This window comes from Pygoscelis adeliae, unplaced genomic scaffold, assembly GCF_000699105.1.
Source record: "Pygoscelis adeliae isolate BGI_AS28 unplaced genomic scaffold, ASM69910v1 Scaffold4, whole genome shotgun sequence".
Taxonomy (NCBI): domain Eukaryota; kingdom Metazoa; phylum Chordata; class Aves; order Sphenisciformes; family Spheniscidae; genus Pygoscelis; species Pygoscelis adeliae.
The window spans coordinates 5,529,374-5,543,289 of record NW_008824986.1 but is presented as its reverse complement, the minus strand read 5'-3'; the positions used below and the strand labels follow the sequence as shown (position 1 = coordinate 5,543,289).

The window sequence follows — 13,916 nt, the reverse complement described above, 5'->3', positions numbered from 1 at the left end:
GTTGAACGAAATGCCTTAAATATGTATGAGGCACGGAAATGTCTCTTGGGACTTGAAAGTAGTGGAGTTACCGTAGCATCAAATCCCTCTGTCTCATGCCCTGTTGGTCTGTCTTGTCCTGGTTTGGATATCTTGTCCTCAGCAGGACTAGGACTCACTGGGCTTGGTATGCATTCTATTCTATATATATATCTTTATATTTTTTCTATGGATACATATTTGTTTGAAACTTAATTCACTTGTACTAGAAAAAAGGACCAGATGTGTATTTTGCATAAGGAATCGTGTTAAAGCATTAGAGAATTCCAAAAGCATCTGGCCTTTCAAGGGCTTGTTGTTGTAAAACTTCCTCCAAGGCTTTCACAATCAGCCGTGTGACTCATCTCTGTAGAAAATCCCCCGGAAGCTCACAAACCACTCGGTTGGAAGTGAAAGGGGGGGAAATACAGGTGAAGTAGGACATTGCTTTTACAACTTTCAGAAGAATCTCTTTCAAATGAAACTTCTTCTTTGGTAATATTGCGATGTCTCAGGTTGTCCTGAATTTGAGTAGGTACTTAAACCTCGGTCAACAGTACTGTGAAAGTTAACATAGCTAACACCACATTTCAGTTCTGGCTGTATCGCACTGTGATTGAGGGATGCACGTGCTACTAGTTTAGACCTTACTTATCAGTATGAAATTTAGGATAGGAATGTGTAAGCTTTCTATCTTAATGTAATCTTGTAGAAGCGCATAGTCCAGACTGGAATTACCTTTTTATTTTCAAGTTCTGCAAATACCCTATTATCAGAACTGTGTAGAAAACCAAGCAGTCCCAGAAGAATTTGGTGACAAATCTTGACACTGGTTCTTGAAACTTGGAGTTCTCATGTAACCACCATGCTCCCTTGCGACCTGCCATCCAGGAGTGCTGTGTAGTTCCATGTCAGATGCTTTCTTGGGGGTCACACGGGGGCAAGTGTTTGTGCCATTTGACTGTGATTTTTTTTTTTTTTTAATGCTGCTTTTGTTACCGTTCTTGTCATGCCTGCACTTTGGGGTTGTGTCTTTACCTCTTTAGAGTATAGTGCTGAACTGCCTTGTGAATGCTCTTACACGAAGAGCTGGTTTGAGAGAATGCTTTGGGAATAAGCAATGCATTTGGGGGATAATTTGCAGTCAGTATTGAAGATGCAAAAAGGAATTGAACAGTTCTTAGTGTGGAAGCAGTGGTTCTTTCATATGAGCTTCTGAGAAAAAGGTTATTGTCTGAAATGAAAGTAAGGTTGTGCAGTGCAGTTGCTTTCTTGTTCTCTAAGTGATGCTTCTTTGAAACAAACTGACAGAAGCAATGAAGGGGATACAGAGGGATGGTGGGGCTGAGAAGCAGCCAGTGCAGACTCGTTGTTCTGACAATAGTTAGAGTCCAGTAGAAGGACATGAGATGCTGCAATTCTTCTTGAATATATGATTCCCAGTTTAAGAATGCTTGTTCTTAATGTGTTCTCTGCACAAAATTAACAGCAGGTTTAATGTTAAAATTTGTTTGTAAAATACATGCTGGTGCAATTTAGTGGGTTTTTGTTTAATTGGTACTCTTGTAAAAATGTTTTTCTGAAAGTCTTAACTAAATATTCACTTGTATCATTTTTTGCAGGCCTTTTAGGTCCAACAGCCCTGTCAGTCAACACCTCAACTGCTCCAAACTCCCTGCTGAATGCCCTTAATAGCTCTGTGAGTCCCTTACAGAGTCCAAGTTCAGGCACGCCTAGTCCCACGTTATGGGCAACATCTCTTGCTAACGCGAATGCCACAGGTTGGTAGAAGTTAAATGTAAATTAAATTAATTGTGCAACAGTAAGTTGTTAGAATGACTATTGAAAAGTCCAGAATCATTCATTCTTTAGAGTCTTAATAATTTCTTAAGTTTATCTTAACACAGATCGATAAGTATCCAAATCTGTAATATAAGCTTATGACATGCTGTCACATGCAATGTTTTGATCTGTTTTATATAGGAAACTATGTTAACCTACAAAGTAATGGTTGGATAAAGCATTATGGTTTTGGCATGCAATTCTAATGGAAACTTGTTTAGTTATGTATCAAAGCCACGTAGAGATTTATATAAAGCACTATAGTACTTGAGAAAGTTAAATGAGAAATTTAATCAGAACATAACCGAATTTTGTTACAGGTTTTTCTGCTATTCCCCATTTAATGATACCGTCTACTGCCCAAGCAACTTTAACTAGTATTCTGTTGTCTGGAGTACCTAGTTACAGTCAGAACACTCCATCTCCACCACCAGGCTTGACTCCTGTTGAAGTCCATGTGAATGGCATGCAATCAGAGAGTAAAAAAGGCTCACCTTCTTTAAATGGTCATGTAAAGGTAGGTGATATGATATTTTCTCTGGAGAACCAGCTCTGTTTGTAATAAACCTCTACTAAGAAGAGCTGAAAGAGAAAACTAGCTACATTAGTAGATTCTTAAAGCTACTAATTTTAGAAATTGAACAGTGGTGTTTTCAAAATATGACTTAAAGATTGAAAAATGGAACATTCAAGCATATTGTTCTCCTATATCAGGAATTAATTTCTTGTTCTCCTGCACAGATAGAAAAGGGAAATTATTTCAACATTTCCTTAAGCATAACAATCACTTTAGTGATTTTTGACAATCATTTCAGACCTCAAATATCAAGTATGCTGCACTGTCTGCCACATCGCTAGGAGAAAATGTGTTGAGCACAAACCACGGTGATCCGGTAAGACAAACAAGTACTCATGGTGCCTCAGAACAAGTAGCTGCCAAGTCAAATAGTGCAGAAGGTAAAATTCTGATATTTTATTCTTTTGTCTGGTAGTGTTTGTGCAGTCTATGTACAGTTCATGAAACAAAAATGTAAATATATTGCCTGTGCATTGGTTTTGCAGCCATGTTGAAGGAAAATATTGCTGGATGTCCCCCATTTGTTTTCAAAGAAAGTAAATAGAAGTTGTAGTATCTGAGCTGTACTGTTGATAGAAACACCTTAAGTCAACATAAATGCGCTTGTAACATTTTATTTATTCCCTAAGAGCAGAGGGAAATAAGCTATGAAAATGAGTATGTTTTACAGCAGCTTAACTTCATTGCTTAAAACAATCTCTGCTGGTTTAAATGACGTTGTATTTTTTTAATGAAAGGAAAGAATTAATGCCTTTGAGAAGGTTATTGAATAAAATTATGTGTCGATCAAACCTAGATGACACTGGCAAACAGAATTTATTTGCATGTTTTATGACAATATTTCAGTTATACTGCCTTTTAGGAGCTAAAGGAACTAATGAACTGTTCCTGTCATTCTTGGAGGGAGGGAAAGCCAGTTCCACTTCAAACTTGAGCAAATATGTGTAAAGGCCTTGTTTCCCTTGCAAATACTGATCAACAAGGAGATGCTCTTTTATTAAGGGTTGTGGTCGTTTGAAATGCTGATTCGAATAAAAGGTACATTGCCCAATTAAGGTGATTAGCATGTGTTTTTACAAATATTTAAGATACCTGAACATTAAGAGGGGAGCTTTTATTTCAGCAAAAGTTATCTAAGCACCTGGCAAAGCTTATTAAAACTGGATATAAAATCAAATTGGTTTGAAATACTTAGTCACTTTTGATTGTCAGTCTTCAGATTTAATATTAACTAATATCACTTAAAATATTTTTTTTTAAAGAAAATACTTAGTGTGTCTACTATATATGTGAATACTAACACCTTTTTTTGTGCATTTGAACTTACATTTCTGACCAAGTTATTATCCCTGAAGACTAGAATAATTCTGTAAGGAGGAAGAGCAGGTTTTGTTCTATAGTTGTCATTCCTTCAGTAACTTCACTAGAACATAAGAGGGTTTTGTTTAGCTATTCTCTTCATTGGTCTTGTAGGTTGCAATGATGCTTTTGTAGAAGTGGGCATGCCAAGAAGTCCATCCCATTCAGCAAATACCAGTGATCTGAAGCAGATGATGAGCTCTTCCAAACAGGCCTGTTCTAAGAGACAAACGGTTGAATTACTGCAAGGCACCAAAAACTCTCATTTACAGTAAGTTAAATGTGCAAATACAGATTAATGGAACTTTTGCCATGCAAAAATACTTCACATGTTTTTGTAGGTAGAAGGTGTGGTTCAGTCATAAGATACTCAAAGAGCTGATTTAAATTGGCCTTGATTTTTCATCGCATTGGGCATTAATATACTTCCCCGGTTTGTCTGATAATTGCAAACTTTGAATGCTTTTTGCACATCCTAAGTATTTTTCTTTGGTTTGAAAAAAAAAAAAAATGCCTTGCCTCTCCCACAAAAGAGTGGGGATTTTTTTTCAGAGTAACTTTCATTACCTATTTCTAAAGGATACATTTGTTGCACTTCCCTTTTTTTTTTTCATTGATTGCTTTGAGAACAATTTCTAACTGACAGCCTTTTTCCTTTTGTGTGTACTTGAGGCTGTGCTCTTAGAAAAAAAATATTCACGGCATAACAGCATGTTCTCAAACACTTGTCTCAATGATTTTTTGTTTGTTTGGGTTTTTTAATGAGCCAGCAGTAGGAAAGGCTCTTTTGAGTCATAATATGTCTTGGCAACACAGGTTTTGTGCTTAATGCAATGTTTTAGCCAATCTACTTTAAGTAGTGTTTTCACTGTTCCTTTTGGGAACTGTTTATCATCACTCTTTTGAGATGCATATTTTCTCCTACCTGATTTATATACACTGTTAAAGCTATAATATGTATTTCATTAATTCTGCTCTCAGAGTTTAGAAATCCAAGGATTCCTGCTTAACCAGACTCAGTTGTTCGTATGCCACAGTTGTTTGTATGTCTTGTTCTTTTTGTTGAGGATATAGTGTTCACAGTTTCCTTAGGGCATTTTTCTGGGGTAGTCTACAGCATCTAAAACATGGTCACTTTGCTTTGAAGTAAGAGTTTATGCTCTTCTAGAGTAGGCATAAAATGTGGCTGATTTTTAGAAAGAAAAGATTACATTAAGAGGCGCTTTGGCATGTAGGACTGCAATTACTGAAGCTTTAAAAGCAAGTAGGACCGATGTTAACTTTCTTAGTCCCCATTATGCATGTCTCTTTATCCTACTACTATCAATCTGTTAGACCTGCTGGCTGAGCAAGGCTAAAAGGTATGAAGTCACGCTGTGTAGGGATTGCATGTGATAATTCCAGATACCAGACAGCTCAAATCTGAATCTATAAACTATGCCTCATACTTGGTAATATAGGAAGCAGCAATGTGTGCTTTGTTTCACTGACAGAGAAACAGGTAAAGGGAAGCTGAGACTTTGGAAATATTGCTAAAATCACTGAGATGTTTGTGTACTGGCGTTTCTTGAATTTGGCTGCCAAACTCCTCAGGGTAAAGCTCAATTATCAAAATTGCATTGAATGTTCACTGCTTGTAAAAAAGAAGACTGGAGTTAATACTGACTTTGCTCCTGCAGTACCACAGAGAGGCTGCTCTCAGAAGCAGAGTTAAGTGCTTCTGAAAGTCCCATGGCTGATAAAAAGGCTCCTGGAAGTGAACGGGCAGCAGAGCGAGCAGCAGCTGCGCAGCAGAACTCTGAAAGAGCACGTCTAGCTCCGCAGCCGTCGTATGTAAATATGCAGGTATGTTTCCCTGAAGAAACCCAAATCTAGTGCAAAACTTGATAACTGCAAAGTGAAATTACCATGGAATGCCAGGATGACCACTGACCAGCAGACTGACGTGCCATTACCATTTCAGTAAACGCACTTCCCAGTGAAGTCGTTAACTCTTTCAACTAGAGAGTGGGTTGTCAACTAAGTCTTGAAGACAAAAAAGCCCTTATGCTTCTGCTGAATACGAAAAATTTAAGTACAGAATAAATTGCATGGCTATATTAGTCTCACAAGCATCATTTGTGTGTAAAAAAAATCTTACATCGTTGCTTTGAGAAAAGAGAATTATATATACAAAAGACATTTTACAACTTTTCATAAGCAGTGTCAGCACAATTTTTTTCTATAGCTTCAGGTTTATATACAGGGGGATTTACTGGAGTAACTACACTGGTTTTGCTTTACAAATACGGATCTGTACATATACTCCTTTTTTTCTTGTACTGTTCCTATTCGGTTAACTACAGCCTACTACTATACTATAAAGTACTGCCATGTTATTGCAAATCTCCCCGAAGAGAGAGACCCCTTTGACTGTTTGTCAAGCTGTCGTAAGAGAGTAGTTCTCAGTGTAGATCTATCAGTGTGGGCATAACTAGACTGCATGGCATAGTGGAACAAGATTAAGCTTAGTGTTTTACAGCCCTTTTCCTTATCAGAGCTCTAGTTATTTCAAGTAGTGAATTTAACGCTTCAGGCCAAATGCTGCTTTTTTGTAGTTTTATGTGTATGTTTAGACTTGATAATCTGTAATTCAAAGAAGTGTAACTTATTCAACCAGGGGTTTTTAAACTTAAAATCTTCCGTTGTCATAGGTAGTGCAAATACAGGGTTTTTTTAATTCTCTCAAAATTTAGGTTCTTTTCCTTTCAGAAGATGAGCGTATGGAGAAGAACTAAACTTGAAAGATTATTAAAAATAACTGTGGTGGCTAGATTTGCTGTCTAAGATATATATTATCTTTTTTTGTACTGTTGAGGAATGTTTTAAATGCTAAGAACAGATGATAAAGTAAGAGAAACTATGCTTGGAAAAAGTCTTATTAAAAAAAAAATTAAAAATTCTACCTAAACAGTTTGTAAATAGTGCTGCAGCCTCACTCACGTGGATATCAGATAGTTATTTAAAATCTTTGTTATCTATGTTTGAGTGAACACTTTAACTAAGGCTCTAACTGGACTACTGACAAATTATTGTGCAGTACTTCAGGTTTCTCCTGGACGTATTCACTGGCCACTTTAAAAACCTTTGTTTTTACAAAGAGCTGAGTACTGGAATGACGTTTGGTTAGAATGGCAATTAAGATATCTTCTGCATGTTTAATTTCTAGGCATTTGACTATGAACAGAAGAAGCTACTAGCAACCAAAGGTATGTGGATAAACAGTGACTTCTGAAAAGTTTGTTAGTACATGGCTGAAAGAATTTTCTGAAGCTTCAGTTTTGTAATTTCATTTTTAATCAGATTTAAAGCTGATAGTGAAACATTTGTATATTATTTTTCATGTTCCAAAAATTTCTTAATACCAACATAGTATAAAATACAGTATAAACAACTCACAGATGGGAGATGCTCTGTGTGAGTATATCCATATGCAAACGATCCACATTGTTTTCAGAGACCTCACAGCTGTAATACTTGATTTTATTTGGATGCAAATTAAACTTTAAGACGTTTGTCATATTGGCAAAGTTGCTCCTTATTTCAGGGATAAATTATGTTACAAAATTGATAAGGGACTTAACCATATCTTTGACCCTGTTAAAAATAAACCAAATACCCCCACACCATAAGAAAACCAGAAACCCTCCTTTTTGAAAGAGATACAATTCTTTTGGCTTCATTGCAGCCCTATGGGGTTTATCTGTCTTCTGACAGAGTTAATTGCCTTAAGGGAGGGTAGGATTCAAGCTGTGCAGCAAGTGGAGGTGTTTAGGGTTTACCATTTGGTGGGTTGAAGTCTATTAGCATACACGACTTCAGGGTTATCATCTCAGTACCTTTACTAAGGTTGAGATTTACTAATTTGTCTCTGTATTTTTTCAGCTATGTTAAAGAAGCCAGTTGTAACGGAAGTGAGAACTCCAACAAATACGTGGAGTGGTTTGGGGTTCTCTAAATCTATGCCTGCAGAAACTATCAAGGAACTAAGAAGAGCGAATCATGTATCGTACAAGCCATCTATGACAACTACGTATGAGGTACAAAAAAACTATACTGTAATGGAAATCTTATTTCTAGTGAATGATACAGTTGTTCCTCTTGAGTAATGTCTATAACTTTTGTAAAAAGAAGTTTTGCATATAAGCTTTTTAGCTTTCCTTTTAGGGTTCTAAATATTTTTTACTGTGAAAAATGTTTCTTACGTAAATATTAAGACATATGGAATACATTCAGCCCAACACACAAAACTATACCTGCTTTATGAATCTTACTCTAGCTTTATAGAAGTCCGCTCCTGAAAATATATTTGTTTAAAGAAACTTAAAACAACTTATGGGACCAAATGTCTCAATAGTTATAGGCAAGTGGTAGAAATTTTGTAACCTAATTGAAACAATGTGTATGTAACAGATAAACTATATAATGTGAATCACTGCATGGTGGAGCAGAATGTTAGAACAAGAAATGGCTGCAGCTCATCTTATCTTCTGATGACAAAGCTGTAGAACTGGAAGATCTTGCTCTTTTTGCGCTACTCACTGGGCCCAGAAATTTCCCAGGGAGAAGGCAGCCATAGGGTCCAGCAAGCCTCTTCAGTCTCACCATGGGAATCTTGCAGGGAATTTGTGTTCCTTTCTTTTCAGAGGCGTTCTGAAGTTGCTTTTTAGTGTGTTGCCTTGCTGTAATCTTTTCCAACTTCCATAGAGACACCTTTTTCCTTATTTCTGTCCTATTTACATAAAATGTAAATGCTATGTGATTTCAGGACTGGGACATCATACAGCTTTTCTCTAGGATATACCTATCTTTTAATGCAAAAGAAATATTCAACCATGGTAAAAATGTGCCTTGGTGTTCCCCACTTGACGTGAACTTTTTGTGTCATTCAACTGCATGTAATAGGTTTGGATAGATGTAATGAGCTTGCAGTAGTAACTAGGGGGAGAGGAAAAGCTACAAACCAAAGTTGGTGATTTTTTTTTTTTACATACTTTTCTATACTGATTGAGCTGAGGTGGGGTTTTCTCCCAAACCCTGATGCACTCCTAAAAGTCTCTAAGCAGACATGTAATTCTAACCAAAAACACTGTATCTTAGTCACTTGGAGTCTGCCCATGTGCAAACCACAGGCTTAGCTCTTTCCAGTGAAATGATAGCATGTTAGGACTCCTGTTTCCATTGTTTGGTATGAGCTATTGTGGAAACATCTGGGGAAGCTAAAAAACTTGGATTCCTTTTATCCTTCCTCTATTTAGCAGTCTTCAACATCATTGGTTATTAGAGGCAGTACCGCCACACTTCCTCCGTACATATGCACCTTTGACAGTCATGCGCTGAAGTCTGAACAGACATAGTAGTGGCATTATAGTCTAATGTCTAGGAAGTTAATTTGTAAAATAAGCTCACCAAACATACTTCATCTTCACTGTGGTATTTTACTGTGCATCGAGTTTTCAAGAAACATTGGATGACATCTTTTGTTACTTCACAACTCTTAGACGTCGCTATGATCTAACATAATGTAGAGGCCCTGTCTTTTCTTGCTTTTCTGTAAGACTTGAAGTCAATTTCTGCCTTTCTTCATTTCTTGAGTCATACTAACCACAGCTCACACCTTCCTGATTTTGCCCATGACAAGGAGCTTTTGCCTTTTTTCTTCAGTGGTGTCAATTTTCCTGAGTAGTAGAAAAGATTGCTGCCTCCTAAGTTATGCTTTTCAACTGGAATTTGATGCACATGTATAGAATTAAATTGTTCTTTTAGTTCCACAATTTTTAGTTCATGTAAGTGTGTGTGGTATCAATAATGTCCATCTCTTTTTGAGTACATCCCCACCCAATTCCACAGTTAACTGCTGCTTTCAGGGAATACCGTTCCCTTATTTTGGAACGTTCTGACCTACAGTGGTGAGAGTTGATAATTAGTACTTTACAGGAATATGAAAATCTATTTAAAAAAAAACCCTGCAAATTCACAAACCATTGCAGAATTGTTGTTGTTGTATTATATACCATATTGTTGTCAAGTGTTGTGTACTTGATCCACTTATCTTCAGATAGATGTTCTGTTATGTTCTCTTCCGTGTGAAGGGATATAGTTGATAGACTGCTTTGTCTAGAATTTGTGTGGGAATTTGATACCGTGGAACGTTTTGGAAACAAACTGGGAAATACTGAGCAGTTTATTTTGAAGCATGGTCTTTAAATAACTTCTGCTTAAAATCTGTAAACTGCATATGTTTTAAGCACACCTGCTGTTTTTGTGTCCGGTTTGCAATTATTTGACTATTGATCAACTGCCAAAAGAATGTTTGCAAGCCTTAAAAGCTGTTTTTTTAAACTGAGCTGCTTCAAAGAAAACATCTGAGTCACAATGAAACTTCTGTTTTCTGCCCAAATTTTCTCTTTTTGATTTGCAGGGTTCCTCAATGTCTCTCTCACGGTCCAACAGTCGGGAGCACCTGGGAAGTGGCAGTGAATCTGATAACTGGAGAGACCGTAATGGGCTTGGACCCACAGCTCATAATGAATTTGTCTCCTCAATTGGCAGCCCCAAACGGAAACAAAATAAATCAGGTTAATAATTTCTTAAGATCTGAATTTTTTTAAAAAAAAATCATGTTGATATCAATGAATATTTATTTTAATATAAATGTTTCTTGACATCACTAGGGATTTAAATTACCGGCACCTGTAAAGTAAATGTATTTTACAAATTGAAAAGTGAAAGCATATGCAAGATTGTGTAACATGATATACAACATGATATAAAGGAAAACTTCTAAGGAAATTTTTTAAATGAAAGACATTCTTGCTGAAAGCTCTTTGCTGTCTTGGAAGGGGTTTTTCAGGGTGTACTGAAAACAGACCTATATAAAAGATTATTTCTAGACTACTATTGTTCTGCTCTGTTATCGATGCAACAACAGCTGCCAGGTCTTTATTTGGGCTATGTGCTCGCTGGTGGAGAAGTCATAATCTGTGCTGATCCTGAATTTTAAAGCGTGATTCTCTTTATGGTGATAAAATAAGACTGTCCATATGTTTGGCATGACCTAGCACATGATTTTAAACACTGGTTTCTGTGGATACAGGCTGTAAATTTTGTAATTACTTATTAAACAATGTTTAAAACTCACAAATTAAAATTTTACTTCAGTTGAACTCTTTGAAACTTAATTTCATTTTTTTTAAATAACTTAATATATGCCTTTCTGAAAGAGTGAAAAATGGAGGTAGAGAATACTGGTCCGTACTAACTAACTGCATTATGGGGAAATAACTGCTCTGGCTGTTTTTATTTTTTTGTTGCATTTTTCTTATAAAGTTGAATAAAACCTAAATCCCAGATTAACTGCAAAGTACACAGATGTAAAAGTAGGGCATTCCAAGAAAGGATAGCGTCAGTTAGAGAAAATATTCATGGTTGGTATACTTGGAATTATTTATTTTAAAAAGCACACTAGTTCAGCTGTGAATGGCTGCGTACCATATTCTAAGTACTCACAGAACAAGAGAGATGAAAAGTTTATCTTTTAAATCAAGCCATTGATGTTTCCAAGTTAATTGGACAAAAATGGAAGTTCTAGGTTAATCAAAATAAATAAGGATTAAAAATTTATTTACATATGCATTAGAAGAAAATTAGAAATGTGAATACATTGACGGTGGGGGAAACTGTTCTATAGCAGCTGTAGCTTTCTCAGAGAATGAAATGTGTGGAGGAGGGACAAAAGAAATAGTTATGAGTTGGCTGAACAAATGTATTTACCTTAATGTATAGGTGCCAGAGTACTAAAATGTAAGTCTTCATTGACACAATTGCATAGTAGTGTTGAATTTCTTCTTTGTTTTTAAGATAATGCTTCCTGACTGCACCAGTAAGAAATATTTCTTAATATTCAGTTTTCAATATGTATGTGGCCTTGCATCATCTGCCCTGAGTGTAGGATCATGAATTTCTGTTTGGGTATTTTTAATGTTATCTTACTCTGATAGTGAAGAAATTGAGGCATCACCTTTTAAAGTCTAAAAATCAACTTAGTTATTGCTTCATTTCTCAAACTCAATGTTCACATTTTCAACATTGAATGGTTTACTGTATCTTAAAACTCTTTTCCAAAATGGAGCTGAGGTTGATAGAAATCCTCCAAACTCTGTAAATCCAATCTCAAATGCTTCTAACTAGTCTGTGCCCAGAAAACAAGAAATGTAGCATAGCCAGTTGTGAAAAATGGTGGTTTTCACATCCTATTGGAATTTTATAGTGGAGGCCATAGCATAAATCTCAGGGGCAATCTTAATTTTACTCACCTGGGAAAGTATCCTTTACCTCCTGCAGGCCTCTTATGCATTCACTGCTATTCTTTCCTGTGTCTGTGACGAGGGAGGACTCACGATGGCCCCATTTACACAAATGCCTGATGCACTCCCTGGGAGCTATTGTTTTCTTACACAGTATGAGAAAAAATAATTACGAACTACGTGATTACACACTACCAGCATGCACGCACAGAGGAAAGGAATTGCACTGCTAAATCAGGTTTTTTGGGTTTTTTAAGAACCTCACCCTGTAAACTTTTTTTAAAGATACACCTTTTAGGAATGTGATTTTAGAATTGTGTGGGGAGTGAATTTCCAGTTTTAGTCTCTTATAAAACTATTGCACTTATTTTTTTGTCTGTATTGTACAAAAATAATAGCCAAATCACGTGGCTACTAGGTAGTTCCTTTACCAGGAATTGCTCCAGCATGGTTTACTCCCCATCCGGACCAAAAAGGGCTGGTTGCATTTGCGTGCAATGGTGTTTTCCAAAATATTCACTGGAGAAAAGAGGAGAGGGCTTAGAAGGAAGAAAAGCAACGGGATCTTACAGCTCTTTCCCCTGTATGAGTTCCTGACTTGTATCCATGTGACAGTTCACATAATGTGATTTTATTCTTTCTATAGAAAACGAACACTGGAACTTAATTAACAAAAAATTTGCTTTATGCTGTTCATTCAGACCACCGAGAGGCTTTTTTTGCTGAATAATAAAGATGTAAATATTTTGTTAATTTAATGCTCTAATTGAATACAATTTTGATATAACAGAAAATAGTGCACTTCTGTGATGTGATTAAAAAGTGCACTTCTTCCCTTTCAGCTGAACACTATCTCAGTAGCAGTAATTACATGGACTGCATTTCCTCGCTGACAGGAAGCAATGGCTGTAACCTGAACAGTTTGTTCAAGGGATCTGATCTGCCTGAGCTGTTCAGCAAACTTGGTTTGGGCAAATACACAGATGTATTCCAACAGCAAGAGGTTAGTATTCCTTTGAAAGACACCTTTGTGTTTGTAGCATGTTTTCCAGCAGTAGTTGTTCTCTCTCTTGACCACTAAGAAGTCTCACTTTGTGGAAGGATTTTTGTGAGCTGTTCTTTCAAAGCTGTATCATATGTCTTTCAATTTCCAGATAGCCAGCCTGTACATGAGTACTATTTTGTCCTGCACCTTTGATTTACACTTAACAAAGAATTAAACTAGGGTTTTGGGTTGGTTTTGGGGGGGGGGGGTAGGTTTTTTCTTTTCATTCAAGGAAATTTAAACCTTGGCTCCTACTTGTAAACTAGGATGCTAACTAGAATTTAATAGCTTTTGGTCAACTTCATGCATAGGTTATGGAAATCCAGTCTGCATTCAGTAGTAACGTCTTGTCTCGGCTGATGCTGGGGTCACATATATTCATCCCTCACCTCTTCCCCTATGTGCCAGTTGACTTCCTTTGATCCACTCCCAACAGGGAGATATGGTCAGTCATCTCTGTGAGCTTTCTGCCTCCGCACCAACTAATCTCAGTTTAGTCCAAATGGTAGTATTTTATATCTGTAGAATACTATCTAGGTAGAGTCAACTTGATTATCTGCAGATAGTTTATTCTGGTGAGATATTTAACTGTGTCACAAAAGTATAGTGAGCCCAGCTGCAAGACTTATTGGCTTAGACATAGAGCCCCTGAGCTTGTCCTGAAAGCACTGTAGTTGTATGTGGGAAGGTGTATGTGTCACACCGCTGGAACTGGGGGTACTAGGGAGCA

General features: G+C 36.7%; 1 protein-coding gene across 1 annotated transcript in view; it reads left to right on the top strand.

Moving 5' to 3' along the window:
* BICC1 (BicC family RNA binding protein 1) overlaps positions 1–13,916 on the top strand; it is a 76,550-nt gene that overhangs the window by 59,055 nt on the left and 3,579 nt on the right. The window contains exons 10-19 of the mRNA XM_009325845.1: positions 1–166; positions 1,641–1,799; positions 2,181–2,377; positions 2,676–2,817; positions 3,911–4,067; positions 5,476–5,641; positions 7,005–7,044; positions 7,721–7,875; positions 10,257–10,413; positions 12,984–13,144. The exon at positions 1–166 is cut by the window's left edge and continues 3 nt beyond it. Of these exons, the coding sequence (XP_009324120.1) occupies positions 1–166; positions 1,641–1,799; positions 2,181–2,377; positions 2,676–2,817; positions 3,911–4,067; positions 5,476–5,641; positions 7,005–7,044; positions 7,721–7,875; positions 10,257–10,413; positions 12,984–13,144 (1,500 nt within the window). The remainder of the gene's footprint in view (positions 167–1,640; positions 1,800–2,180; positions 2,378–2,675; positions 2,818–3,910; positions 4,068–5,475; positions 5,642–7,004; positions 7,045–7,720; positions 7,876–10,256; positions 10,414–12,983; positions 13,145–13,916) is intronic.